The sequence below is a fragment of the Ostrinia nubilalis genome, chromosome 1, assembly GCF_963855985.1.
Source record: "Ostrinia nubilalis chromosome 1, ilOstNubi1.1, whole genome shotgun sequence".
Classification (NCBI taxonomy): Eukaryota; Metazoa; Arthropoda; class Insecta; order Lepidoptera; family Crambidae; genus Ostrinia; species Ostrinia nubilalis.
Window position 1 is genome coordinate 1,038,652 of NC_087088.1, and position 26,466 is coordinate 1,065,117.

Sequence of the window (26,466 nt, forward strand, 5' to 3'; positions counted from 1 at the left end):
AAGCATCAAGGATACAACGATACAACAATTTCCTGTTTTACTTCAATGGATATAACACCTTTTCTTATAGTGCAAACCAGTTGAAAAGTGTGTCCGAGATGAATCAGTGTCTCTGGAATTCAGCAACAGATTGTCCTAGCTAGAATCGAGTTCAAAAGCTGAACTTGGGAAACTTGGACGCGGGTATCGCTCAGGCAGTGTTGTGAACACAGCGCGCTCGGACGGTCGCTCGCTCGCACCGGTCGTAATAACTTGGAAAGGATACGAGTGTTTATTTCGGGAGTGCAGTTTTGTTACACGTTTTTGGACGACTTTCTGAGAATTGGTTACGTAAAAACGGTATCTGATTAGCTTTAAAGCTAAAGCTTCGGTGGTTTGGATCGTCGATCAGTGAGATTAAGTTATCTGTGTGGTTAAACCATTTTTCAGAACGAAAGAAAAATATTTGTGTCGGTGTAGTAAACGTGATAAAAAGTTTGTGTATTGTGTGTTACATTTGGAACAAATATTTTTCTAGTGCGGTAGTTTCACGTGGTAAAAATGTTAGTGCCACATGGATAGTGAAGGCAGGCTAGTTTTCTGGAAGAGTGGAGTGTGGGAGGGGGGTGCGCCTACCTTAAACTGCAACACCTGCAAGAAACGCCGCGCCGACAGGATGACTGAAAACGATAGGATGGCTTCGCAAGGGTGCGTTTGGGCCCTCTCTGGTTCTTTCCCAAATTCCATGTCATCTCTTTGTATGCGGTTATGAGTTACTCTCATGTATGCCTTCTAACCTGTATGTTTTTCCTTCCTTTGTTTACTTACTGTATTGGTATACCAGCTAATATAGGTAAAATAAATATTTTCCTTTTACATAATGCAAAATTATCCTACTTTGCCTATTAATTACAATTAGTTGTACATTACCAAAACTAATAATAGCGTTAGTGGTTTGCCTGTTATTGTAAATGCTGACAAATGTTGACAATGGAACAAAAGATTGGAATGTTTCATAACACACACTCTCTCTGGAGATCATAAACTAAAATTATACAATGTAATTTTGGGCCACACATGTGTCTCAACAATGTGCGGAGGAAAAATGTATAGTAAGGGATTATTTATATTAATCATGAATCTCTAAGATACCATGAGCAATGATTTTTGCTTTAGCACCAATGTTTTATATTGCCTTAATTTTATGGCTTAAACGTAAGTTGTACATAGTCTAACATTCATGTTTTTTTAGCAATAAACCAACAAGTTGTTTTCGATTATAGTCCTTTGCGTCATTGAAACGTCGTATTTGGTATTTCCACATTTCCTGTATCCTACTTTCTCTTAATTAAAGGTACTTGTTTCACCTTTCCAATTTCGTGCGTCACGTTTCTTCGAATCTCGTGTTTTGGTCTGTATCAATGTTTACTTGAACAAATAAACAAGTGCTGGCCTGATTGGGAATGTTAATTAAATTGAATTGAAGCTCTTTTTCTTCTGTCGTCTAGTTTAAAGTAGCCCTTTTGCAGTTTGTAGACATCTTCACTATTAGTTTCGTGTGCAGCCTTTTTTGTTTGTCTGATCTTCTTTATCGTTAGATCTTTGAACTGTTTCGCTCAGGTCAAGACCATGGCTTTATTACGTAATAGAGCTGAGTATCGGATGTGAGATGTTTATGTTTAGTATCGAATGTTTATAGACTGTTGTGGTGACTGTTATCTGCAATGTATGTAATAGGTTAAGGAAATATAGTTTTATCGCGACAAGTTTCCGTCTATTATCAGTCGCAACAACAACATGTGAAAGTTATTTAGTTTCATTGTTTGCTTGTCTCCATTTTATTTTCATGGGAATTTCCCGGTTGGCGGTTCACTTCCACTTGTACGGTTATTCATTGTACCCTGGGAAATCAAGAATTGAAAGTATAATGGCTTCCATCAGTGTACTGTTAGCTCAGAAAATGTAGTCTGATTGAAAAAAATCCGATTTGTATTTAATATTTACTGCTGAAATTATCTGCTAGGACTGTTGTAGTAGAGGTTTTAAAGTATCTTTTTGAGTTCGAGGAAAGTGCCTATTCACGTTTAACACCTATGATAACGAGTTGACACAGATTTATTTATGCGGCGTTGAGTGCAAAATTGAACGGTCGACTCGGTGAGGTTTTTAGAATGAGCTATACCAAGAAATTGGTTTGAACTCGTTGCCAAATAGATACTAAGAAAAGAACAGAATTATAAACGAACGTGTAATTTCGGGTTAATTTACGAAAACAGTTTCTATTATTAAATTTTATTAAAATGCTACCAATAAGTAGAAAGGTAATATAATTTTCGAACTGAAATACTCGTATTTACCTTCATCAAAATAAAAAATCATCATATTTACAAAATAATAGTTTTTTTTATAATCTTGGGGAAGCTTTTGTCCAGCACTCCAGCAGTAGGACGTCATTTGGCTGAAACGAAAAAAAATGGGTACGTTTCCGAACAGAATTGATTAAATCAAGATCTTTAATCAATATTAACTACTAGCGGCCGCCCGCGACTTCGTACGCGTGGATCCCGTTTTACCCCCTTCATCTGTCTTACGCGGTTTAGATTTTTTCATACAAAAGTTTTTTCCCGCTAACTCCCATTCCCGTAGGAATTTTGCAATATCCTGTTGTAACTAAGCTTTAAGTTTACTAAACATACTTAACGTTACATAACTTTACATGCCAAATTTTAAGCGTCTAACTTAAGCGGTTTAGATTTTTCATACAAAAGAATTTTCCCGCTAATTCCCGTTCACGTGGGAATTTCGGGATTTCCTTGTTGTAACTAAGCTTTAAGTTTACTAAGGTACCTACATACCAAATTTCAAGCGTCTATCTTAAGCGGTTTAGATTTTTCATACAAAAGGATTTTCCCGCTAATTCCTGTTCCCGTGGGAATTCCTAAGTATACTATAACCTGCCCAGGAGTATGAAGAATAATTGTACCAAGTTTCGTTAAAATCCGTCGAGTAGTTTTTGTTTCTATAAGGAACATACAGACGGACAGACAGACAGACAGACAGACAAAAATTTTACTGATTGCATTTTTGGCATCAGTATCGATCACTAATTACCCCCTGATAGTTATTTTGAAAATATATTTCATGTACAGAATTGACCTCTCTAAAGATTTATTATAAGTATAGATGAGTTAATCCTACGTCGCAAACTTTTCTGCCTCTCTAGGAAAGTCTCGTGCTAGCCATGGTTCAGTTATGGAGGCCATAAAACTGTCGGCGACCCATCATAAACTTGGCCATTATCTGCCTTCAGGGCCGTAAAGGCAGAAATAAATTCGATAAATCAACACTGATACCATTATAGATGATTGTTTCAAAGAATAATTTGCAGAATACATAAGTATTAAAACTTTAAAATAGCTCTGGTATTCGAACCGGTTCATGTCATCTCTGTTTCTTTAAAAGTGTTAACGTCATTCACTGTGAAATCTCGGCTTCTCGGATTGATAAAAACTGCTATTCATTCATCAAAACACCCAGAGGCAGTTTATCTGCATTTTTTACTTGATAATATCCTTTTTATTTCAGCCATCCATCAACATTTTCTCCCCTTTTTCTTATAAAGGACTGGTCCATTTTTTAACTTGAGACATACGGTTGTAGGTAGTATTTTCATAAAGATCCATGTATTGATCTTATGTGCCTACCTATTTGGGTGTTACTGTTAATGGCGTAATGAAGTTATATTGCTGTGTATTACCGACTGCAGTATCAACTTGCATACAGTTACGCTCCATTTAGCAGATAACACGAGTGTAGTATGACCCGCCGTTACTCATGTTTGATTGACTAATTTTCGATCACTTGTTTACGCCTGTTACATTGTATTTATTTCCACGAGTCTATTAAGGCCGGGTAGCAGAGAAAATGGCGAAAATGAGGTTTTCATTTTTCATTTTTGAGGTACTAAACAGTAAAATTAAAGGCTAAGATTTTTATTGGGCATAGTTGAGGATATTTTCTAGGGCTATTAACGGATGGAAACACGATTTGATGAAGTTGACTCGATAGAATAAATTCCCAAAGTTACCTCTATTCGTTTTCTATTTATGGTTTTATTTTTAAAATAAGCGATTTGAGATTCTAAATCTTTTACTAAACTAAAGTTCAGAAATAACTTGAGGGCTTTTAACGGATGAAATTTTTATATTGCGTCTTATTTAGTTACTATGTTATAAAATGTGGAAAAAATCGTCCATGACGGCTTGGACAATCTCAATCAGTCGCGCGGTGGCGCTTACGGAGGACGGACGCGTGTCAGTTTTTTGGCCGTGACAGTTCGCGATTTGTCAATATTTTTGACAATGATGACTTTGATGAGTCACAGTATAATAATATAAGTGTTACTGGAGAAAGCTTAAATTTTTGATAATTAAGAATTATCAATTTTGTCTACCTATTGAAATTTAAATCGTTCGCATCCTTTTAAGCGAAGACTTTACTCATGATACAATACTCAAATATGAGACAAAACCAATGAGTTAAAATTACATTTTAATAGTACCTACATACAATCGTCTTACACTCTTTAGAAGAGCACACTGACACAAATAAATAATAAAAAATACTGTCTAAGGTCTGTAGCTAAAGGTCTAAGCTGTAAGATAGAAGAATCTTCTAGCCAAAAAGATGGCAGATGCAGCAGATGTCAACGGATTTAAAACTGGAGTTCATATGACTCCTTGTAGACTTGAGTGTCTAGAGCGTCCCTTCCTCCACCATGCGTAAGAATTTTCACAAAAATACTGTCTAAGGTCTGTAGCTAAAGGTCTACGCTGCAAGATGGAAGAATCTTCTAACCAAAAAGATGGCAGATGCAGCAGATGTCAACGGATTTAAAACTGGAGTTGTTGTGACTCCTTCCTTGTAGACTTGAGTGTCTAGAGCGTCCCTTCCTCCACCATGCGTAAGAATTTTCACAAAAATACTGTCTAAGGTCTGTAGCTAAAAGGTCTAAGCCGTAAGATAGAAGAATCTTATAGCCAAAAACATGGCAGATGCAGTAGATATCAACGGATTTAAAAGTGGAGTTCATGTGTATCCTTGTAGTTTTGAGTCTCTAGGGCAGTGGTTCTTAACCTTTAAGTCATGAGGGACCATTTTACCAAATTTCTGTCTTGTCAGGGACCACCTCATAATCGGTCAAAACCAGTTTGACTGCAAAAATCAGTTAAAAGTGGTTTTGACCAAGTGCAAGTGCACATCGTGGACCACTTGGAATGCCTCCAGGGACCACCAGTGGTCCGCGGACCACCGGTTAAGAACCACTGCTCTAGAGCGTCCCTTCCTCCACCATGCGTAAAAGTTTTCCAAAAATACTGTCTGAGGTCTGTAATAAAAGTCTAAACTGCAAGATAGAAGAATCTTTTAGCCAAAAACATGGCAGATGCAGCATATATCAACGGATTTAAGACTGGACTGGCACCACCTTGCAATGTCATCCTCTCATTGTTATCTGTAATGTAAGTTATTTTTAAAATGTATTTAAAAAATAAAATGTTCGTTTTATTATTTCAATAATCTGACCTCTCAACTCAACTACACTACACAAACACCTTTGTTCGCAACTGTACTGACGAAACCTCGATATTATACCGTTCATTTAAGATGGCAAGCCTTATGTATGGAACGGTCGCTTTTTTGTAACCTTTATAATTTGGTCGGCTTATAGAAGAATTCCTGATATTTTTTTGCAGTTCGATAACTTTCTTATAAGTCGTAATATAAAGCTGAAATTAACAGGATAGCTTATTTAAGGAACATTTTAATTTGTCCATTGTATGCCATGTTCCCTTGTTATAAGGGAATCGCGTATTCGGCCACGAAAGTAAGACTGTTAAAATAAATTAGATTTCTTGAAATCTCTCTTTTGCGCAAAGCCACATCATTTATATTTACTGTGGTTATAAAGGTGTACCAAGGGTACATGCTACACCTTTTTATTAGAATGTAAGAGTACTGGTTTACTCACAAATCCGTTTTATCTGATTTTCTGAAATCTTTTAATTACACTGGTGTTTATCATTCAAATCAATGACTAATGTTTGAACTAATTTGGACATATCAAGGTCTATCATTGGTATTTTTTTCAAAATTCTGCGTTGAGCCATTTACGAGATCTGGGACATCACAAAACATTACCCCAGCGAAATTCTAAATAACTTGAGAACCGGAACACGAACAAATTTTGCTATTCGTGGACAAATTACTACGCAACAAGAGCTATCTATCCATGTATTTGGTTCCGGGATAGAACGACTTTCAAAAAAAATTTTGCCAGGGTAATGTTTGAAACGTTACCCCAGCAAAATCTTTGTTTTCCTAATAACTTTAAAACTATAATTTGAACGAATTTCGCTATTAGTGGACAAATTTCTGCTCACGATGGACTAATTATCTGCTATACTCTCGACTCTCTAAAGCACAACATTTATAAAAATTTTTCTGCGGTAATGACTCCAGGTAACCGTGTGTGATGCTCATTGCTCATAGTGATTTTCGATACAGAGCCCCGTACATACGTTATACATAAATTATGGAAAGAAAACACCCAGACCAATACAAACAAATATGTATGCAATTTTAGTATGATATTTTTATTTATTAATAAACAAAAAGACTGAACAAAATTGATGCGTGTACTGATTAATGTAATTAACTACATGCAAAGCTTTGTGAATTGCAAAACTATAATTTATTATCCAAGCTCTAAATAATCGCTACTACGAGTAACTGATCATAAAATGTTTTTCCAATCGCTCAAGCTCCCGAGGATCTACCGATAGGTCGGGTGACGTAATCTTGAAATTATTTTAGCCGGCGCGGAACTTCCGGAAGGTCGGGTGACGCCACGCCTCTTTGAACCGTGTTTACTTTGGCAGTTATATCCTATATTTATTCGATTCTAAAATATATTCCCAAAAATTTTGAAAGTTGTTTTAATTTGTATCACTTGGATATTTGATTTGTATTAGAAAGTGCTGTGAGTGTGACGCTTGAACGGAAGGAAGTCAACCTAACCTAACCAACTGCGTATTTCTAATAGTGTCCGACCGAATGTTCGGTTTCGGTTTCGTTTTCGGTTGAGTTTCGGTAAAAACACTAGTTTCGGTTTAGTTTCGTTTTCGGCGGCAAACTTGCCGAAACTACGACCGAAACCGAATGTGCATTCGGGAGTTTCCGCGCTGTTATCGGTCATGTTCGGCGCGTTGAATGAGTGAATGAATCCGATCAGAACCAATGTCGTGATTCGCTCGCTTGTTTGTTTGCTGTTAGTTTTGTTTTGTTTTGGTGGCGAGTTTTCGAGTGATTTATTTTGAATTTAGTAAGTTTTATTCAGTAGTAGAAAACATCAAAAAAATATTCAATATGACTGATAAAAGTATAATCAAGTTTAATCTAACCTATAATTTTTTTTTGTTCGCAAATGCTATACGTAAACAAACATTAGTTAGGTAGTTAGTAATGACTGCATTTCATGGTGATAATATTATGGATTCAGAGTTTCAAAGTTCATTTTAGTATTTATCACCAAGGTATCCAAGTGGCAAGTACAGTAGATACTAACTTACGTAGTACCAATTTTGTTTTGAGAAATTATTAAGGTAAAAGACCCGACTATGGGACGGGTTATGTAGACGTCCTGAATATTGCGAGTAATTAAAAAAAATCTAGACTATAAATCCTTCTTTTTCTTTTTTAATACATAATTTGATACCTTTTAGAGTAAAAATGTGCTTTATAAGTTAAATTCTCCTTAAATAATGCAATTTAAAGAGAAAACAATAAAGACTGACTGATTATAATAACGTTTTCTTTATTCTTCCCTTAAAATATGAGCCTTGTAAGGAAGTTTCGGTTTCGGTTTCGGTTTCGGCCGAAATAGACACCGTTGCCGAAATTCGTTTTCGGTTTCGGTTTCGGTCGTAAAACTAGTTTCGGTCGGACACTAATTTCTAAACTGCGTATTTCTATACTGTGTAGCCGCGAGAGCTCTTTGGCGCGCTGTCTTCGGCGAAGTATTGCGCGCGCAGATTTTGACAGCGCGAAATACCTACTTTAGCAGAAATACCAAGCCTTAATAGAAAGCAATAATTTTTTAAGCGATTTATTGCCGTTTACGTACTGTTGTGACTGTGCTGTGCACGCAGATTGTTTTAACAGGCTTGTTTGTGAAGTCTGGGCGATTTTCAATAATAAATACCAAGCAAAGTTTTCTGCAAAGCTCGTAAAGTATCAAAAGGAGTATATGGCACAGTAATTTTAACTTTGTGGAATCTCATGATGTTGTATTGGCATTTTTTTTATTTATTTATTTCTTTATTTAAAATAGGTACACAAACAGATCACTGTCAATTACATAGCCATGAAATTAACAAAATATTAAATAACTAAACAGAGATCCAAAATCAGCGTACACAACATGCTTAGTATTAAATAAAGCTACTTATATTAAGACAAATGTAAATATACATAAAAATAGGGTAAACATTGGATAGGGTCGAGGACGATTATTTATTTTTAAAGATTTCTGTTACCAATCTCTTGTACCGGGGAAAACTGCTATTAAATATGTCAATGTCTCCACCACTGCGAACTACCTCGTTGTATGAGCGACACATTCTCACCATGGGATTGAAAAAGGAGGTGTTGTTTTTATATACCTGTAGGGAAAATATGCTTGGGTTACGGGATCTAAACCTGATGTTGAAATTTAGTGAAGACAGCAAGTCTGGAGCATCAATAGATGAGTGCACTATTTTGTGAAGACAGAGTAAGTCATATCTGCTTCGACGAGTTTGCAAAGAGACCATATTAAACTTAGAAAGTCTATCACTGTACTGCTTAAGCGATCGGCCCATGCCGTACCTATATGTTATATACCTCAGGCATCTCTTCTGTACCCTTTCAATGGTATTAATGTGGACATTGTAGTAAGGGGACCATATCGGACAGCAATACTCTAAGACACTTCTAACCAAGCTAAAAAATAAGCACAACATACTACGGGGCCTCCTGAAAGATTTGGTGGTTCTTATAATGAATCCTAACAGTTTATTACTCACTTTAATAATTTGTTCATAATGATGGTGAAATGTTAATTCCTCATCGAAATATACACCTAAGTCCCTTATGACCTCACTTCTACCCAGTACTTTGTCCCGGATACAGTACTGGTAAATAGTTCTATTTTTCTTTTTTGTGAAGGAGATAACACTGCTTTTGTTCACATTGAGGCTCATTTTATTTAAAGCACACCAATCAGACACAGTATTGAGATCTCTTTGAAGTACTTCACAATTCGCTGTATCCGTGACATCAGTATATATTTTCAGATCATCAGCATAAAGAAGAGAGGGACATGACAGTCGATTAATCAAGTCGTTTATAAAGATCACAAATAGAAGCGGTCCTAAATGCGATCCTTGTGGGACTCCAGATGATACAAATATAGGAGAGGATGAAAAGCCCTTCACAGTCACCAATTGAGTTCTGTTACTTAAGTAGGATACCACCCATCTCAATAAACTCCCATGTATACCGTAGTACGAGAGTTTATAACACAGGAGTGAGTGGTCCACCTTATCGAAGGCCTTGCTAAAATCGAGATACAGAGCATCGACTTGACCCCCTGAAGCAAACACATGGCAGAGATAGTTTTTAAACTCCAAGAGGTTGCTCAGGGTAGACCTCCTTCTAACAAAACCGTGTTGTCTACTAGATATGTGCCCACTAAGATGATCGTAGAGCGGCTCATAAACCAATGACTCAAAGAGCTTCGCGAAACATGGAAGGATGCTTATTGGCCGATAATTTAAACAAGATGTCTTATCGCCCGTTTTATAAATGGGAATGACATTGGCCGCTCTCCAACGGGAAGGAAACATTCCAGTTTCAATCGATTTATTAAACAACAGGCATAACGGCAATAATAGTTCATCACAGCAGTTCTTTATAAATTTAGGAGGGATATCGTCAGGTCCTGGACCTTTACTTATATCTAAGGCTTTTATTTTCAAGGCAATCTCCTGTTGTGTGAAATTGAAATGATGAAGTGTGGAATTAGAAACTGCGGGAAGGTCCAAAGATTCAGGCGAAACAGCCGAACATGGACCGTCGTATACCGAGCCAAAGAACTCTGAAAAAAGTTCGCAAATGCCTTGACCATCGGAACATTTCCTGCCATTATAAAACATTGTGTTGGGAATTGTAGCTCTACCCTTCTTCCCATTCACATACCTCCAGAATACCTTTGGGTCATCCTCTAAGCAATCCTCAACTGAGGACAGATATACGTCATGACATTCGGTTATCAGTCTTTTGGATCTCGAACGAAGAAGTGTGAAAGTGTCATAGTCCCGTGGGTTTTTTCTTCTGTTCCCAGATCTTGCCATTAGCACATCACAGTGTTTTCTTTACCATTCCATATTATGTCAAATCAGGTTATATCGAGTTTTTGAGTCCCTTTTTGGCAAGTTTTTTATTGGCGGTCAAGCTGTAGATCCTGGCTACAGAGGAGTTGCAGTGGCGGAACGAGAGGTGCGAATAGTCCCGTACATTTTCGGCAATAATAATCCCATCAAAAACAATACTTGTCAAAAAAACCAAGTCTCGCAACTCAGTTGTTCTACGGTAAAAAGTTGTGAGATCCATGTAATACCAAGTCCAGGCCAGGAAATCTTTAACGTTTTACATAAATTATTGACTTGGCCATCGCACTAAATAATTTAATTTACACGTGTTTTCATGCGATGGCCAAGTCAATATATTTATGTAAAACGTTAAAGATTTCCTGGCCTGGACTTGGTATTACATGGATCTCACAACTTTTTACCGTAGAACAACTGAGTTGCGAGACTTGGTTTTTTTGACAAGTATTGTTTTTGATGGGATCTCATTTCTTTTTGTATTTTGTAGACAGCAGTTATGTATGTAGAAAACTGGACCGAAATTGAAAAATTTTACTCGACTTGGCGGTTGCACTACCGAGCCCCCAAATCTCATTTCTTTTTGTATTTTGTAGACAGCAGTTATGTATCTAGAAAACTGGACCGAAATTGAAAAATTTTACTCGACTTGGCGGTTGCACTACCGTGCCCCCAAATATTTTAGTTTTTCCTTGATTCATACACCAAACACTACTTATATTCCAAATTTGAAGCTTCTAGGTCTGCTAGAAGTGCCTTAGAATTTTGATGATCGGTGAGTCAGTCAGTGAGTCAGTGAGTCAGTGAGTGACAAAATTAAGTAACTTTGACCCGTTATAATTCTTAAACTACTGGTTCAAATTGAATGAAATTTTAAATATACCGTGTCTTTACAATGCCTGCATAGCTAATGAAAATTCAGCCTTCTAGTTTTATCCACAACGAAGTTACAGGCGGTCGAAAATGGCCTGAATTGCTTCGAGAAAAGGATGGTACGGCCGTGCCGCTTTTTTGCTCGACTTGGTGGGGGCACTGCCGTGCCCCCAGATAGATCATCTTAGAAACGTTCCAACTTTTTCTTCTTTGATCGTCATTTTCTTGTTATTCATACATTTATTTCTGCACTCTCGGCTTTCGTTTCCATATCTTCCCATCGCCTGACAATATCATCTGTGGACTCTGATCCTGTAAAAAATTGATGTGTATCATGTCTAATCGATTCAGGTGGCACATTGTTACACATGCGAGAATAATTACCGCTATTAATAGCCCCGCGACAGATGCCGTGGATGCCAAGCATTCACCTCACCAATGATGTATGGAATTTGAAAGCTTTAAATTATGTAGGACTTCATTTTTATCAGTATTTTCAAGGTTCTAAATCCAGTTGACGTTGAGAATAAGTTTCTTGCTTTTTTCATCACTAGCCGATTAAATGTCTCGAAGTGGTGAAAGTAAATATAAGAGGCCTGAAAAGGACACATGCCTAATAAAGAATCCGGATTTGTCATGTATTCTTGCCCTAGTTTCACTTTTGATTACTTACGGAAGCATCTCTTATCTTAATAAGATATGTATTTTTGTAGCTGGTAAGTCATATCATTATTCACCATTTGCCGACTTCTTATGTCATTCAAATCAATGAAACTAGCCAGTTTAAAGTTCTCTTCAACCTGAACACCTGGAGTTTCCCATTATTAGATTAGCAACTTTCCAGATTGCGTGTCGGGAATCATTTATAGTTCCTATGCTTTGTCATTGTTTGATTTTTATACTTTTACATTTGTTTATTCATAACAGTCAATTTAGTAGTACTCGTATGATGAAGATGTTCTGCAGGGACCATTATAATAGTTTTGCATTTCATATTCTTTCTATCATTCTGAAATACAGACCAAGATGTCAGATCTTCAACAGGAAAACGATTGCCCTTACAGAGTTACAGCAGAGTAAATACAAATGAGTAGATGGCGATGGAGAGAAATGGCGCAACACCTCGCTAATCCACGCTAAATTTCGTCAGTGTGTGCGTGCGCGCCGCATACGTAATGGCGCGCTCACATACAAACCGCGCTCGGTGCGTTTCTATGAAGATGACCTACTCATTTGTATTTACTCTGGTTACAGCAATAAAACAAAATACTGGTTGAAGAACAAGCCGCGGCGCGTACCCCATCGATAAGGGGCCGTCGACACGACAGCCATTGTCTGCGTCCGCGGTTGTTTGACGCGATATGATAAGGCGTGGGAGCCGGGTGGATATGTCAACGTGAAATTGTGAACTCTGTCAGTTTATAATATAACGCGTTAGATTGTAAACTAACAGTGGGTTAGGTTAGATTGTAATTTAACCACGTCAGATTATAATCTGACGGAATTCACAATTTTACGGTGACAGATATATCGCTTTGCTACGATATTACATGGTTTACTTCCTATTGGGGACATTAAATTATCCGGATTCGGTGTAAAACTTTCGTAGGGTACCGTAGTAAAATAACGTGGAACTATTATACTCAAATACGTCGTCCATGACCTAACGTGTAGTAAGGGTCCTTTTGGTTCGACCTTAATAGAGCATAGAACAGTTGCTGATACAAAGCTGCTATCATCAGAAACTGTAATGATTTAATTTAGACTGAGCTTTATTTACCTACTTTTAACTCGGTTTAATCAGTCATCTTATCGTTCGTTCATTTGTTTCAGCCAAGTGACGTCCATTGCTGGACAACTTCCTCGCCCATTTTATCTTGATATGATCTTACCAACTTTTCTATTAGGTCATCATCAACAGCCCTTTACAGTCCACTGCTGGACTATGAGCCTCCTCCACTATAGTGGAGGGTTTTGCCATAATCTCCACGCTTGGCAGGCGGGTTGGAGATCGCAGTTTAAAAGATTGATGTTTTTCAGAGAGCGCTGCTGCCCATTCTCTGTTTGATGTGTAGTCCCTAAGTCGCCTCTTACGACACCCGCGGGAAGAGTAGGGGTTGGTGACAAATGTATTCTACTCTGCCGTCACCACATCTATTAGGTCAATTGTATGTAATTGTATTTTCTATAGTATTTTTTGTATTGTTATAGCGAACTAAAGAAACTCTCAGAAGAGAGTTTAACGCGGCAGCCAGAAGAGGTCTTCGACATCATCTGCAAGCTGGGAGAAGGCTCCTATGGCAGTGTATACAAGGTAATTACATAATATATTTATTAATCTACTCGTTAAATGTTTTTTCTTGGAAGTTTCGTGCAGACTGCATGAGATGACAAAAAAAAAAACAGTTTCATCTATCAAAAAACCTTTCAAAAATATTAATAATCCCTCAATTCCGAGAAAATAATTCCTTAATGTATCTTTTAGAGGGAATGTAAACACATTCGCGACCCTCGCCATCCCTCCCATCTATTTTAGAAACAGTTTCTTTTAATAACGCTTCGTTTAAAAACTTGCATTTACCACAGAATAATAATAAGTCTTTTACCAAATAGAAATAGACTTCAAATAAACTTTATATTTCTCGATGCAAAATGTGCACTGCTTCCAATATTACTCTTATTTATGTTTTGTTCAGTGTTATGCACTAATGATACCCCGGTCCCCTCTTGGTCCCATGCCTTCACAGACATGATATTTCCATGAGTTTCATTTTATAGCAGACATGTGCTCGCCTAAAAAGCCAAGTGCCTAACTTATTCAATTTTCCCCTCCCTGTAGCCACGGTCTCGGGTAGGGTCTCCATTATTAAAGTTTTCAAAAAGTCTGATTAGTTTTAAATATCCTCAGGGTTTTGAAACGGTATAGGTACAAGCGAATTTATTAATCGGCTATCGTCTTGGGAAAAATGTGATCTCTACCAACTCCCTTTGGGCGTGTTTGTGACTTCACAAAAGTTAGGATAACGCTATGTTCACCTTATGAAATCTAATATTTAACAGTAAGACAACCACCGACAGACACGACCCAAAAACTAAGATAATGTTTGTCATTTGTGTCGCTCTGTTTCACGACACTATCTGTGATAAGACAATAGAGCCAAAGAGTTCATTAAAATTCACTTATTCTGAGAAATTTAACACGTCCAATTATTGTTACTAGAAGCAACTTTCTAACGCATTCGTATCCTGTGATATCTTGGCGTGTGGCGACCGCAACACCTAGGGTCGGTCTCGGCCCGCTGCCAGCGTGTTTACACTGCTCGTGTTTATTTACCCGCCGTCTGTGGACCTGCCCTAATTGGCTGATGCGTTTATGAATGCCAGCGTTTTCATTCTACAGTTGTAAAAAGAGCATTTGTTTGCTTGGGATTTAACTAGATTGCAATTGATACGTCGCAGACAACTAGCTTAATTAGCCGTTCAATCAACAGTCTAGCCTCTTTACTAAACAGCGCCGTTCAACTAGCGGCCTGAATATTTTATATGCTAACTAACGAATTGTTCAAGAAGTTGACATTTGTAAAAATAATCAAAATACTTATAAATGATGTTCAGTCAGCCGTAGTGTTTGTCACAACCTTTTGACGAATGTGATTTCTTTTAAGTCGTTGACTGCCGAGACACGAATTTTATTGTTTGAGGCTCACAAGTGAGCCGTGTGGCGTTCAACGTGTTAAAAGTGCACTTCAAGTGTGTACCTAATATGTACCTACTATCTGAAGGGCGTGGACATTGAATCATAGGCAATTTTGCCTTAGCATCTTCATCATACTACCAAGCAGTGTCTAATATGCATTTAAGCTTCAACCACTCCAACGCGTGCAGATCGCCATCACCGCGCCTGCACGCGTTGGTGTGGATGAAGCTTAATAAAAAAGGATTTCAACACTTTTGGCTAAACTAAATCAAAGTTCTAAATAAAAATGGACAGTTTGTATGTGTTACGGCGCCACTAGGCCGCCTGGCTACCCCCGGCGCCCTGCAGGGAGTAGGGCGCCGCTCGCGTGATGAACGACTGAGACCCTCACCCTCCTGACTTATAGGCTAACTTTATGTAATCATTTAATGACCTTCATTCATATGCAGGCTGCGCTAATGAAGGGCTACGTGTTCCGATCTTTATCTGCAGTTATCAACGTCTCGGAGGCTTTGATTTATTACGTTTAATGAAAGCTGTATGGCTGTAGTTACTTTTGTATGATGATTGCTGACACACTTATGTTATGGAGAGGTGAAGTGGTTTGTTATGGACAGCGCTGGCGCCAACATTTACATTTACTTATGATTCACTAATATAGAAGTTTGACCTTATTATGACCTGGGTTACAATGGGTCCTACCTAGGTCATCTCATCACTTTGGCTTTTTTTTAGGTATACCTTTTTATTTGTTCTTTATCTGGCTCCTCAAATTCTCGACTTTGCTAGTCCCAAGACAAAGATTCCCATCCTTACACCCTTCATTTTGCACTTTTACTATGTCGTCCCCTGCACTGATTAGTAGACCGTTAGCATCAAGTAGGTATTCGAAGTGTGGCCTCCATATTATCTTTAGCCGTTAGGTAGTAGTCCTTTCTCAGTCATCTGTCTACCATCATCAAGTAATTTAGTCTCCAACTCATTTGCCAAGGGCAAATGGAAGCTTTCGTTTACACTCCCCACGCTGTTACGGCCAGTTGTTTGTATAGTAAAGGATTTGCTTACAGGGAAACTTATTAATTCGTTATCTGGCACTCTCCAGGCACTCCACAAAGAGAGCGGGCAGGTGCTGGCCATCAAGCAGGTGCCGGTGGACACGGACCTGCAGGAGATTATCAAGGAGATCTCCATCATGCAGCAGTGCGACAGCCCCTACGTCGTCAAGTACTACGGCAGCTACTTCAAGAACACAGACCTGTGGGTGAGTCGGAGGAAATTATTGACCTACTAGCTGTGCCTCGCCGTGTTACCTGCGGTACAACGTAATGCCTATGTGTTAATCCAGGATGTCAGCTAACTCCATACCATTTTTTTTAATCGCTCCAGCCGTTTAGACGTGAAGAAGTAACAAACATACACACTCCAAACTTTCGCCTTTTTAATATTAGTGTGATTTAAATGTTTCTTATGTCTGTTATTGGTTGTGTTGTGTTATTTATTTATACATGCCTCTTCTTTTTTGTCCGTCGGGAAAAGCTTTGCGCATACCCACTGGACGATGTGGACAGCCTGTGGTTTATATGGGACTCGCCTCGCAAAAAGGCCGGGACCTACCCACTAAAACCCGGCTTAGTGTCCTCCGGAGGCTAAAGAAATGGAGCCGCGAGTTATTGCCCTAACCTAGACATTCATCCGTGGCTCAGTACATGCCTGTTCTACTCTGAATTCTGATACACTATCATCATGATCATTAATCCTCAATAAATTACATGAATGACACGTAATTATGCTAGCAGGGGGCGTAGCTAGTTTTCCCCTCAATAATTGAAGAATTATACAGTTTTTGAATATCAGTAACGATTTTTGATAATATACCTCGAGCACAGGGTGGCGTAACTATGTGTCGACCACTTACAAAGTCAGATTTCAAGGATTCTCATGTCTAGTTTCTAAATACCCTTATGTAGAACGTCTAGTTCGTATCGTAAACCTTTTTTATATCCTTAATATCTTTAAATTCAAATTCAATAATTTATTTGCTAGAATACATAATTACATACAGATCATATAGCTATTAAATGATTTACCTACATAGTTGCCTGCCTACGCTTACCGCAACCGAAACATTATATTCTAGCCTCTCAGTCACCTTACTTCATTTAATTCAACAATATTTACCCCCAGATCGTAATGGAATACTGCGGCGCCGGTTCAGTCTCAGACATCATGAGGCTACGGAAGAAGACGCTCTCGGAAGACGAGATAGCAACGATATTGTGCGACACACTCAAGGGTTTGGAGTACCTGCATCGGCGGAGAAAGATCCACCGGGACATCAAGGCTGGAAATATCCTGCTCAACACTGAGGGACACGCCAAACTGGCGGACTTCGGCGTCGCGGGACAGTTGACTGTGAGTGTGTAACGGGACAGTGTAGACTTGCTTAGGGCCTGGAGTACTTGCATCTGCGGAGCAAGATCCACCGGGACATCAAGCCTGGAAATATCCTGCTCAACACAGAGGGACACTTGACTGTGAGTGTGTAACGGGACAGTGTAGACTTGCTTAGGGCCTGGAGTACCTGCACCGGCGGAGAAAGATCCACCGGGACATCAAGGCTGGAAATATCCTGCTCAACACAGAGGGACACGCCAAGCTGGCGGACTTCGGCGTCGCGGGACAGTTGACTGTGAGTTTGTAACGGGACAGACTTGCTTAGGGCCTGGAGTGCTTGCATCGAGGGAGCAAGATCCACCGGGACATCAAGGCTGGAAATATACACTAAACACTAAAGGACATGCCAAACTAGCGGACTTCGGCGTCGCGGGACAGTTGACTGTGAGTTTGTGTATTTGGGACAGAATAGATTCTTATGACCAAGATTATAAATAATTTGTGACTGCATTTTAGATTTTATGAGTTGAAATCTTAACTGAATTGGCCTAAGAGTCAGCAACAGGTTACGGTAAGAATAATATGTTGGCGGCAACTTTGGGCCAGTATATTTGTAATATCGCCAAAGTAAAAGTTTAACGGTCAAAATTATGCAAATCCTTATGAATGAATTTGGAATTTTAGATGCTTTAAAACTAAAAATGGTTACTTGAGTTATCAAAATAGTGACGTCATAGACTCCAATTGCTAGCGTTGAAAGTGTTCGCCAAATCCTCCATTTGCCTCTGATAAATTAGAAGGGTGCTCCTGCAGTGCAGCTCATAAAAAGTATAGTTATTGGCAGTGGTGTGAATTATTCTATTACCAGCCATTGCAATGGCTAACGTTTTAGTGCTCACCATTTGACGCCACTGTGGAGTCATGTTGCACTCGCCAAGATGGCGCCACTATGGAGTCATGTCGCACTCACCAAGATAGCGCCACTGTGGAGTCATGTCCATAGCCTATGTACACTTATGAAGCAATAAATGATTATGATAGCCAGTGGTGCCAACTGTTAGGTATAAAAGGTAGGTTCTTCTCAGCACTTGCCATATGTTTGTCTCGAAGCGCTGGTAGGGCCCAAAAGATAAAGAGACATGTAAAGTGCCCCATAAGGGCTACCTTTTCTTTTTTATTATTTTCTATTGACATTCATAAGTGCCACTTGTGGTCTAAACTGAATAAATATTTTTGATTTTGATTTTTGATTTTGAAAAACGATAGCCCTCACTAAAACCATACCTTTTGCCTTCCAGGACACAATGGCAAAACGCAACACAGTAATAGGCACTCCCTTCTGGATGGCGCCCGAGGTGATCCAGGAGATCGGCTACGACTGCGTGGCCGACATCTGGTCGCTGGGCATCACGGCGCTGGAGATGGCGGAAGGCAAGCCGCCCTACGGCGACATACACCCCATGCGGGCTATATTCATGATACCGACGAAGCCGCCGCCTTCGTTCAGGTATGACATTTGCTGCCTTTGTAGCTGCTATCACAGAATAATAATAAGTACTACGTACAGAAGTTTTACTTCGCGAAGGTATTTAAAAAATGTATGCTCAATGTCATTAACAATATGATGTAATTTAGCCTGTCTCAAGAGTCAAGCACCATTTTGTTGACAAACGTCAGTGATCGGCACTGCGCCGAAGCTATAGGGCTGACTTCGGTAAAATGATGTGACGTGAGGTGCCAAACTGCGGAAAATGGCGGAGGAAATACATGATTTAGCATGAATTATCATGAATAATATTAACTACTTATTTACCTCTCAGTGTCTTGAGGCAACTTAAAAAAGTACATTCTGTGTTTTTATTATTATTTAGGCAGTTAAATACTGCACAGTATTTAGTACACCATTTTCTTTATTTTCTTCCATCTTACACAAGAATACGCGTGCGTGAGTCAATGTTCGCTCGTATGTGAGGCCTTGTCGAATAGTATCCTGTAGGTGAGCCATCGTGCGTGTTTTGTTTTCGATGTAAACTCGCGGAGATGAACAGGCCTGGTAATAGTTATATCGAAATGACCCTTATGAATACGGATTTAGAACTATTTTTCAATGGGACGACTTCTGAACGTCAGCGAGATCTTGACTGTCACAATACGTGAATTAGGCCACTGGTGATCTTCATTACTAAAGGTTGTGTCCTTAATGAAAGTCCTGCCACAGAATCTTTTTCAGTCCTTAACTAATAAGTGCACATTTCGATAACCAATTGGCCAATGTTAGCCTGTTTAAGTGTCACTTACCTATGCGAGCTCCGGCTCAGGCAACGGCCAAGTCTTGTTTGTTCTGACTTTTGATTAGTCTTAGTCAAACTAAATTCTAAGAAAAGTAAACAAACTAATTGATATGTTTTTGTAATTACAGAGAACCAGACCAGTGGTCGCCAGAGTTCATAGACTTCGTCAGCCAGTGCCTTATAAAGAACCCAGAAGAGAGAGCGACAGCGGAATTTTTACTAAACCACGAGTTTATCGGTATGTATGTTAAACGATTACATAACTAAATGCTGTGACGCGTTTTGATAGCTTTTAAAAGTATATCAAAGAGCGCTAGCGTTCACCAGTTGGCGCCACTGTCGAGTAAGGTCACTGTCACTCGCTAGTGGCGAAGACAGTAGCGCCAACTAGCGAACGCTGAAACGGTAGGAGGACTATCGCATTTGCACTCACCAGGATTGCGCCTCTGTCGAATAGGATTATGTCAATCGCAAGTGGTGCCAACAGCTATGCTTAAAAACTATAGCCCTCATGGTGAAAACTACTCTATAGAATGAGGGCTATCGTTTTTATACTTAACAGTTGGCACCACTGGCAATTGACAGGACCTTACTCTACAGTGGCGCCATCTTGATGAGTGCAAATGCGATAGTCCTCCTACCACTTTAGCGCTCACAAGTTGGCGCCACTGTCTTCGCGACTAGCAAGTGACAGGACCTTACTCTACAGTGGCGCCAACTGGTGAGCGCTAAAACGATAGCCCTCATTAGATTGAGCATAAGTTATGATGGGTTGTGTGGTGTTTGCAGGCAACGCGAAGCAGGCGTCGATCCTTAGCGCCATGATCGCGGAGGCGCGCGAGTTACGCGAGCAACAAGCCACGCGAGCGCACGGTGCACGACTGCCCGCGCCGGTGAGTTAATTCATCATCATCATTTCAGCCATGGGACGTCCACTGCTGAACATATGTCTCTTCCAATGATTTCCATAATTATTACTACACTACCTAGTTTGGGGACTACTAGTAAGTCACCTGAATTCCTATTAGTATAACTACTTTGTAAACTTATGTAACTAAAGTGAATTTTTCTGGAAATAAATTTATTCTACAGGGTGTTAGGTAAATGGGTATATGAGCCGACACTAGCCCATGTTAACATAAGGATATAAATGGTATGGTGAAGTCAGAAATTTGATATCATCATTTTATTTTTTTTAATTTTCATACAAAATAAATTTTATGAAATCCGATTTGTACGAAAATTAAAATAATTAAAATGAAGATATCAATTTTCTGACTTCACCATACCATTTATATGGCCATGTTAACATGGGCTAGTGTCGGCTCATATACCCATTTACCTAACACCCTGTATATTGACCGTTTGGTAACGGACTGCATCCAGCGCCTTCTTGCTATCTTTATGCTTCACTCATGCTGCTGGTTAACATCCGTCTTTGCATTCTAGGATGCACATTATTATATCGTCTTATCGAAACATTATATCGACAATAAGTGCATACATTTGTCGTAATCGATGAAAAGTATATCGAGACGTGTATCCTAGACCGGCTGCACTGGTGTTCGTTCGTTTCAGCCAAATGACGTCCACTGCTTGACAAATGCCTCCCCCAAGGATTTTCACAACGACCGACCCTGCTCTGTTCTTAGTATTTTAACATGATCTTCGCCAGATGGTCGGTCAACGGAGTGTTTTCGTTTATTTCACCTCCAATCGTCTATTACAACGTCCACGAGAAGCCTGGGGCTGACATTTACGATTTTTGCCTTCAACACTAACGAACGATTTCTCCATTTGCAGGGCGAGGGCTACGACGAGGAGACGATGAAGAAGCGCGACGACGGCACGCTGGTGCCGCAACGCGACGGGACCGCCGAGCTGGCCGCCGACCTCGGCACCATGGTCATCAACGAGCCCGACGCCGACCTCGCCACCATGAAGCGTGAGTACCGGCGGGACACGCTACGACGGGGCTACGACGCGACGATGAAGCGCCACGACGGCACGACGAGCTGGCCGCCGACCTCGGCACCATGGTCATCAACGAGCCCGACGCCGACCTCGCCACCATGAAGCGTGAGTACCGGCGGGACACGCTACGACGGGGCTACGACGCGACGATGAAGCGCCACGACGGCACGACGAGCTGGCCGCCGACCTCGGCACCATGGTCATCAACGAGCCCGACGCCGACCTCGCCACCATGAAGCGTGAGTACCGGCGGGACACGCTACGACGGGGCTACGACGCGACGATGAAGCGCCACGACGGCACGACGAGCCCGACGCCGACCTCGCCACCATGAAGCGTGAGTACCGGCGGGACACGCTACAACATGCCGGCATACCACACAAGAGGTCTCGGGTTCGATTCCCAGCCGTGTAGAAATTGAAATGTTGAATTTTAATTTTTGTGACGGGTCTAAATGTTACTAATGTTACTATGTATAATATGCATAATCCGTTAAGCTAGCACCCATAACACAAGCATATTAGAGGGCTAGATGACGCTGTGTGTAACTGTCCAAAGATATTTATTTTATTTACTCAGAAAACTCGCACTAAGCACAAAGTTTCGAATGTTGCCATCCCTCTCACGAGACGCTAGCATGAGACGGTGATATTGACTCAAAACTGTAATCTTTAGAGTAGCTCTGTAAGAGGGTGATGACGAATTGACGATAATCTACAGATGAGAGATTTTGTTAACGTAGGTTAAAGTAAGATGGTGCAGTTCAAGCTAAAAGTATTCTAACCGTCTGTTTTGTGTGCAGGGCACGACACGGACCCGATGGACACGAACCGGCCGAAGTACCGGCCGCTGTTCCTGGAGCACTTCGACAAGAAGGAGGTCAACCACCTCTCCGCCGCCAACGGCGCCGCGCCGCGCCGCCCGCCGCAGGGCGACGGGTCAGTACACTACTCAGTACACGTGCACTCAATATACCATCTAAACCAGCGGTTCCCAAACTTATTTAGTCTACTGCCCACTTTGAGAATACATTATTTTTAGCGCCCCCCATTTTTGTAGTCAAGAGTCGAGCTCAGTCAATGTCTAAGAGTCCTCCTAGTAGATGACGCCTCCCAAGCCTCTACACAACGTCCCGATTTTTTTTCTGGGTCTCTTACCGCCCCCCTTTAAGCCTGCAGCGCCCACAAGGGAGCGTTATCGCCCACTTTGGGAAAGACTGCTATAAACTAAGAGCTGGTGAACGCCAGACCTACGTCATTTTATAAAAGCTGAAAGTTTGTCAGCGTATGCTCCCAACATAGGATATAATGTAGGTGAATCATGAAGTTTGGGTCATCGTGACTTTGGCAGCTATCTTAAAAAAACTGTCTGACAAGGAGTTGGAACTGTCAAAACTGTCATAGTCTACTACTCAGTATACAAATACTCAATATAGGTACCATCTAAATGAAACGTTTTTGTGACTGATGACTGTGGACTCTGAAGTTCTAGGTTTGAAGACCGTTTTCCACCAAAACGGGACGGAACGGTAAAGTGGAAATAAGTCGATCTAATCCGCTCCGCTCTGTTTCGCCTTGTTTGTGTGTTCCCTGTGTTTTTTTATTAGTTCAAATGATAGAATATGAATGAACCACTTATAGTGTTTAAACCACTGCCGATGTATTTAAGATGAGTGTCATAAAGGGCTTTCTATTTATCTATCGTAATGTACTTTTATTAAATATGTAAAACGTAAATATTTTTAGCTAGCCGAGCTAAACCTTATCGCCCATATGTTTGGCGTCGATAAAATCGATAAAATGGCGCGAGAAAAGCTTATCGTTACAATAACACGCCCGTGCTTACACTGACGAGTACTAGACAGTGGTTAAAGTGACACAAACTTGTTATTTTGCGGAAAAGTTACGCGTCGACAGTCGGCGTGACACTAAAACGACCCTTCTAATATAGTGCTTTAAGTTCAGTGGCGGATTTACCAGCAGGCTGAGAAGGCTAAAGCCTAGGGCGGCAGATTTAGTTCATAATCATTTTTTACATACACAAAGCATAGGTAGAATTGTGTAAAGCAATCGTAATCATTTGACAGTTCATAACGCTATAGATGACCCACGCTGAACTGTCCCACCAAACTCAATGACAGGGGGGCGCTACCATCGTTCAACTATATGGTTTCCAACATGGCAAAAATCAGAACTAGCGATCCGGGATTGACGGTGGCGCCCCGCTGTCAATGTCATGGATAGGACAGTTCAGTATTTTGGAACTATAAACAAAGCGTTTCTCAGAATAATCGTACATTATGAACTGTCAAATGATTACGATTGCTTTACACAATTCCACCTCTGATACGTATTTTGGATACGAATATATCAATGTTTGCCAGGCCAGTAGGCTAGTCAAATAAGATCAACAACAACTAAGCCTACGGGCGGCAAAGCTATATCCGCCACTAAGATTGGTTTGTTCTTGCAGCGTGGAGGCGGCGTTGGAGAGCGTGATGGGGGTCAGCGAACTGGCCAGTCAGCGCGCGTGCGTGGAGGAAGGCAACTTCGAATTCGTAAGTCAGCTGCACGTCGTCGCGCTGCTGCCGCTCGCCGCGCGCCGTAAGTGCCGAGTGCCGGCCCTGTGCCGCCAGTGCCGTGTGCCATCCCAGTGCCGTGTGCCATCCCAGTGCCGCGCTCTAGCGCCTGACGCCAGTAGCAGACATCTGCGAAACTAATTACCCGTCGACTGATTCTTGGACACACGCCCCCATATTACAAAGAATAAACTCAAGCCAGGTCGCCGAGCACGTAGAATTTCGTCCAATGACCCCATGCTACCCATCCTTATTGCTCGCGCGTAATAATGTTGCTGTCGCGCTCGCACACTCACTGCGGGCGCCCGTCGCATAGTCGCGACAGCAATATAATTACGCGCGAGATAAGGATGGGTAGCTTGGGGTCATTGGACGAAATTCTACGTGCTCGGCGACTGGACTATAGTTTAAATTGATATTTAGTATGAAAATGTCATTTTATCAGTGTTCATCCCTTTTTTGTACGATGTAAAGATATTCTAGTGATTAAAAATGGGCTCTTTTATTTGCCCATCTAGTGACCACTGAAGGAATGACGGGTTATAACAAACAACTTGTTCAGATCCCCACGTTCACATTTGCATCGTGGTGGTATGAATACAGAAATGTACTTAGTTTCGCTATCATAGTATCGAGACGGTGTGCTAAAGGCGTGAGGCTGCAAAGAAACCCTATTCTCTTCCTTTTTACTAACTTATTAAAATTAATTTAGTCCTTGTATATTTTTACTTATACTTCGACCACTCTATACTCAAAACCCTTTCGTCGTAACCTAACTAAAACACGGCACATGTTCCAATAACAATATATCCAGTAATTATTTAAAATCTATTTTATGAATGACCCTGTTTGTTTAGATTACCATTGTGAGTAAAAATACTAACTGAACTTATTTATTTCTATATTTTGTGTATTATTTTTATAATAATTATTATGGTATTTGTAATTTTATATATTTTGTAAACATATAATTTTATGACATTTATTAAATACCGGCACTTACGCGGCGAGTGGAAATAATATAGAATACAGGAATATTTGTTTAGAGTTTGATTGTATTTACGGTGCAGGATTTAGAAATCTTGTTGGTTCCCCCAGGGGGGCCAACCATGGGTACAACAGGACTGCATCGTATTTACTAGACGTTTTCGACGATAAAATTATTCTTATTAAATATTTATTGGTGTCTAATGAATTGTTTTGGACTTTTTGGTAAGGGCTTACGCTAAAACTTGTGAAGCGGCGGGCACTAGCCGCGAGTACCCGCATAGTAATGCACGCCTGCGGCGTGTAAAGCATTCAGCCTTCCTCTATGATAGCGTGCACGATGCACGTGACGCTGTCCTCATATTGTTTATGTTTGTAACACATACGAGTGCGTGCGCCCGTCCAATCATTAGCGTAGGCCCTAAACTGCGATAGACAAGCTAAAGTGTGGTCGCCGAACACGTAGAATTTCGTCCAATGACCCCAGTCCCCAAGCTACCCATCCTTATCGCTCGCGCGTAATTATTGCTGTCGCGCTCGCACACTCACTGCGGCCACCCGTCTCGACAGCAATATAATAGACAATTTGATACCATTCCCCAATAATTCGAAATCACAACTTTTTTAATAAGACACTTCATTCTGGTCTTAAAAACTTAATTAATTTTAAATTACCTGTAAATTACGATTTTTGGTCGCATTGTTATTGAAAAAAGTAGTTTATATAATGACGTCACTTGCTTGTAGTGCCATACAAAATGTATGAGAGAGTTTCGTTTTGACAGTTTTAAAAAGTACGTCAATTGATTGGTGGTGTCAACACGTCTATTACGCGCGAGCGATAAGAAGAGAAGAGAGAGAGAGAAGCTTGGGGTTATTGGGCGAAATTTTTATATCTGTACTTACCTTTCGCTCGGCAGCTGGCGTTCCTATCGGTGTCGGAGCTGGAAGCGCGCGTGTCGCGGCTGGACGCGGAAATGGAAGCGGAGATCGAACAGCTGCGCGCGCGCTACACGCGCAAGCGGCAGCCCATCCTCGACGCCATACACCTCAAGCGCAAGCGCCAGCAGAACTTCTAGCGCACGCCCGGTAGACGGTACTGTGCTCAAACCACCCTGTATCTACGTGCTTGGATCTACTATGCTAAAACAACCTGTATGTCACGTGCATTTACGGCGTTGGATCTCTCAATTGACTTCAGGGTTCGAA

The 26,466-nt window shown here is 40.5% G+C and overlaps 1 protein-coding gene across 1 annotated transcript; it reads left to right on the top strand.

The window, feature by feature from the left end:
- Positions 1-26,354, top strand: LOC135076037 (serine/threonine-protein kinase 3). The gene is made up of 12 exons (XM_063970521.1): positions 1-687; positions 13,548-13,650; positions 16,136-16,294; positions 17,218-17,445; positions 18,726-18,934; positions 19,847-19,956; positions 20,508-20,611; positions 21,522-21,663; positions 21,714-21,797; positions 22,495-22,630; positions 24,165-24,249; positions 26,178-26,354. Exons 1-12 carry the CDS (start codon positions 554-556, stop codon positions 26,334-26,336), a joined length of 1,653 nt encoding a protein of 550 aa, XP_063826591.1. The 5' UTR covers positions 1-553; the 3' UTR covers positions 26,337-26,354.
- Positions 26,355-26,466: the final 112 nt, after the last annotated feature.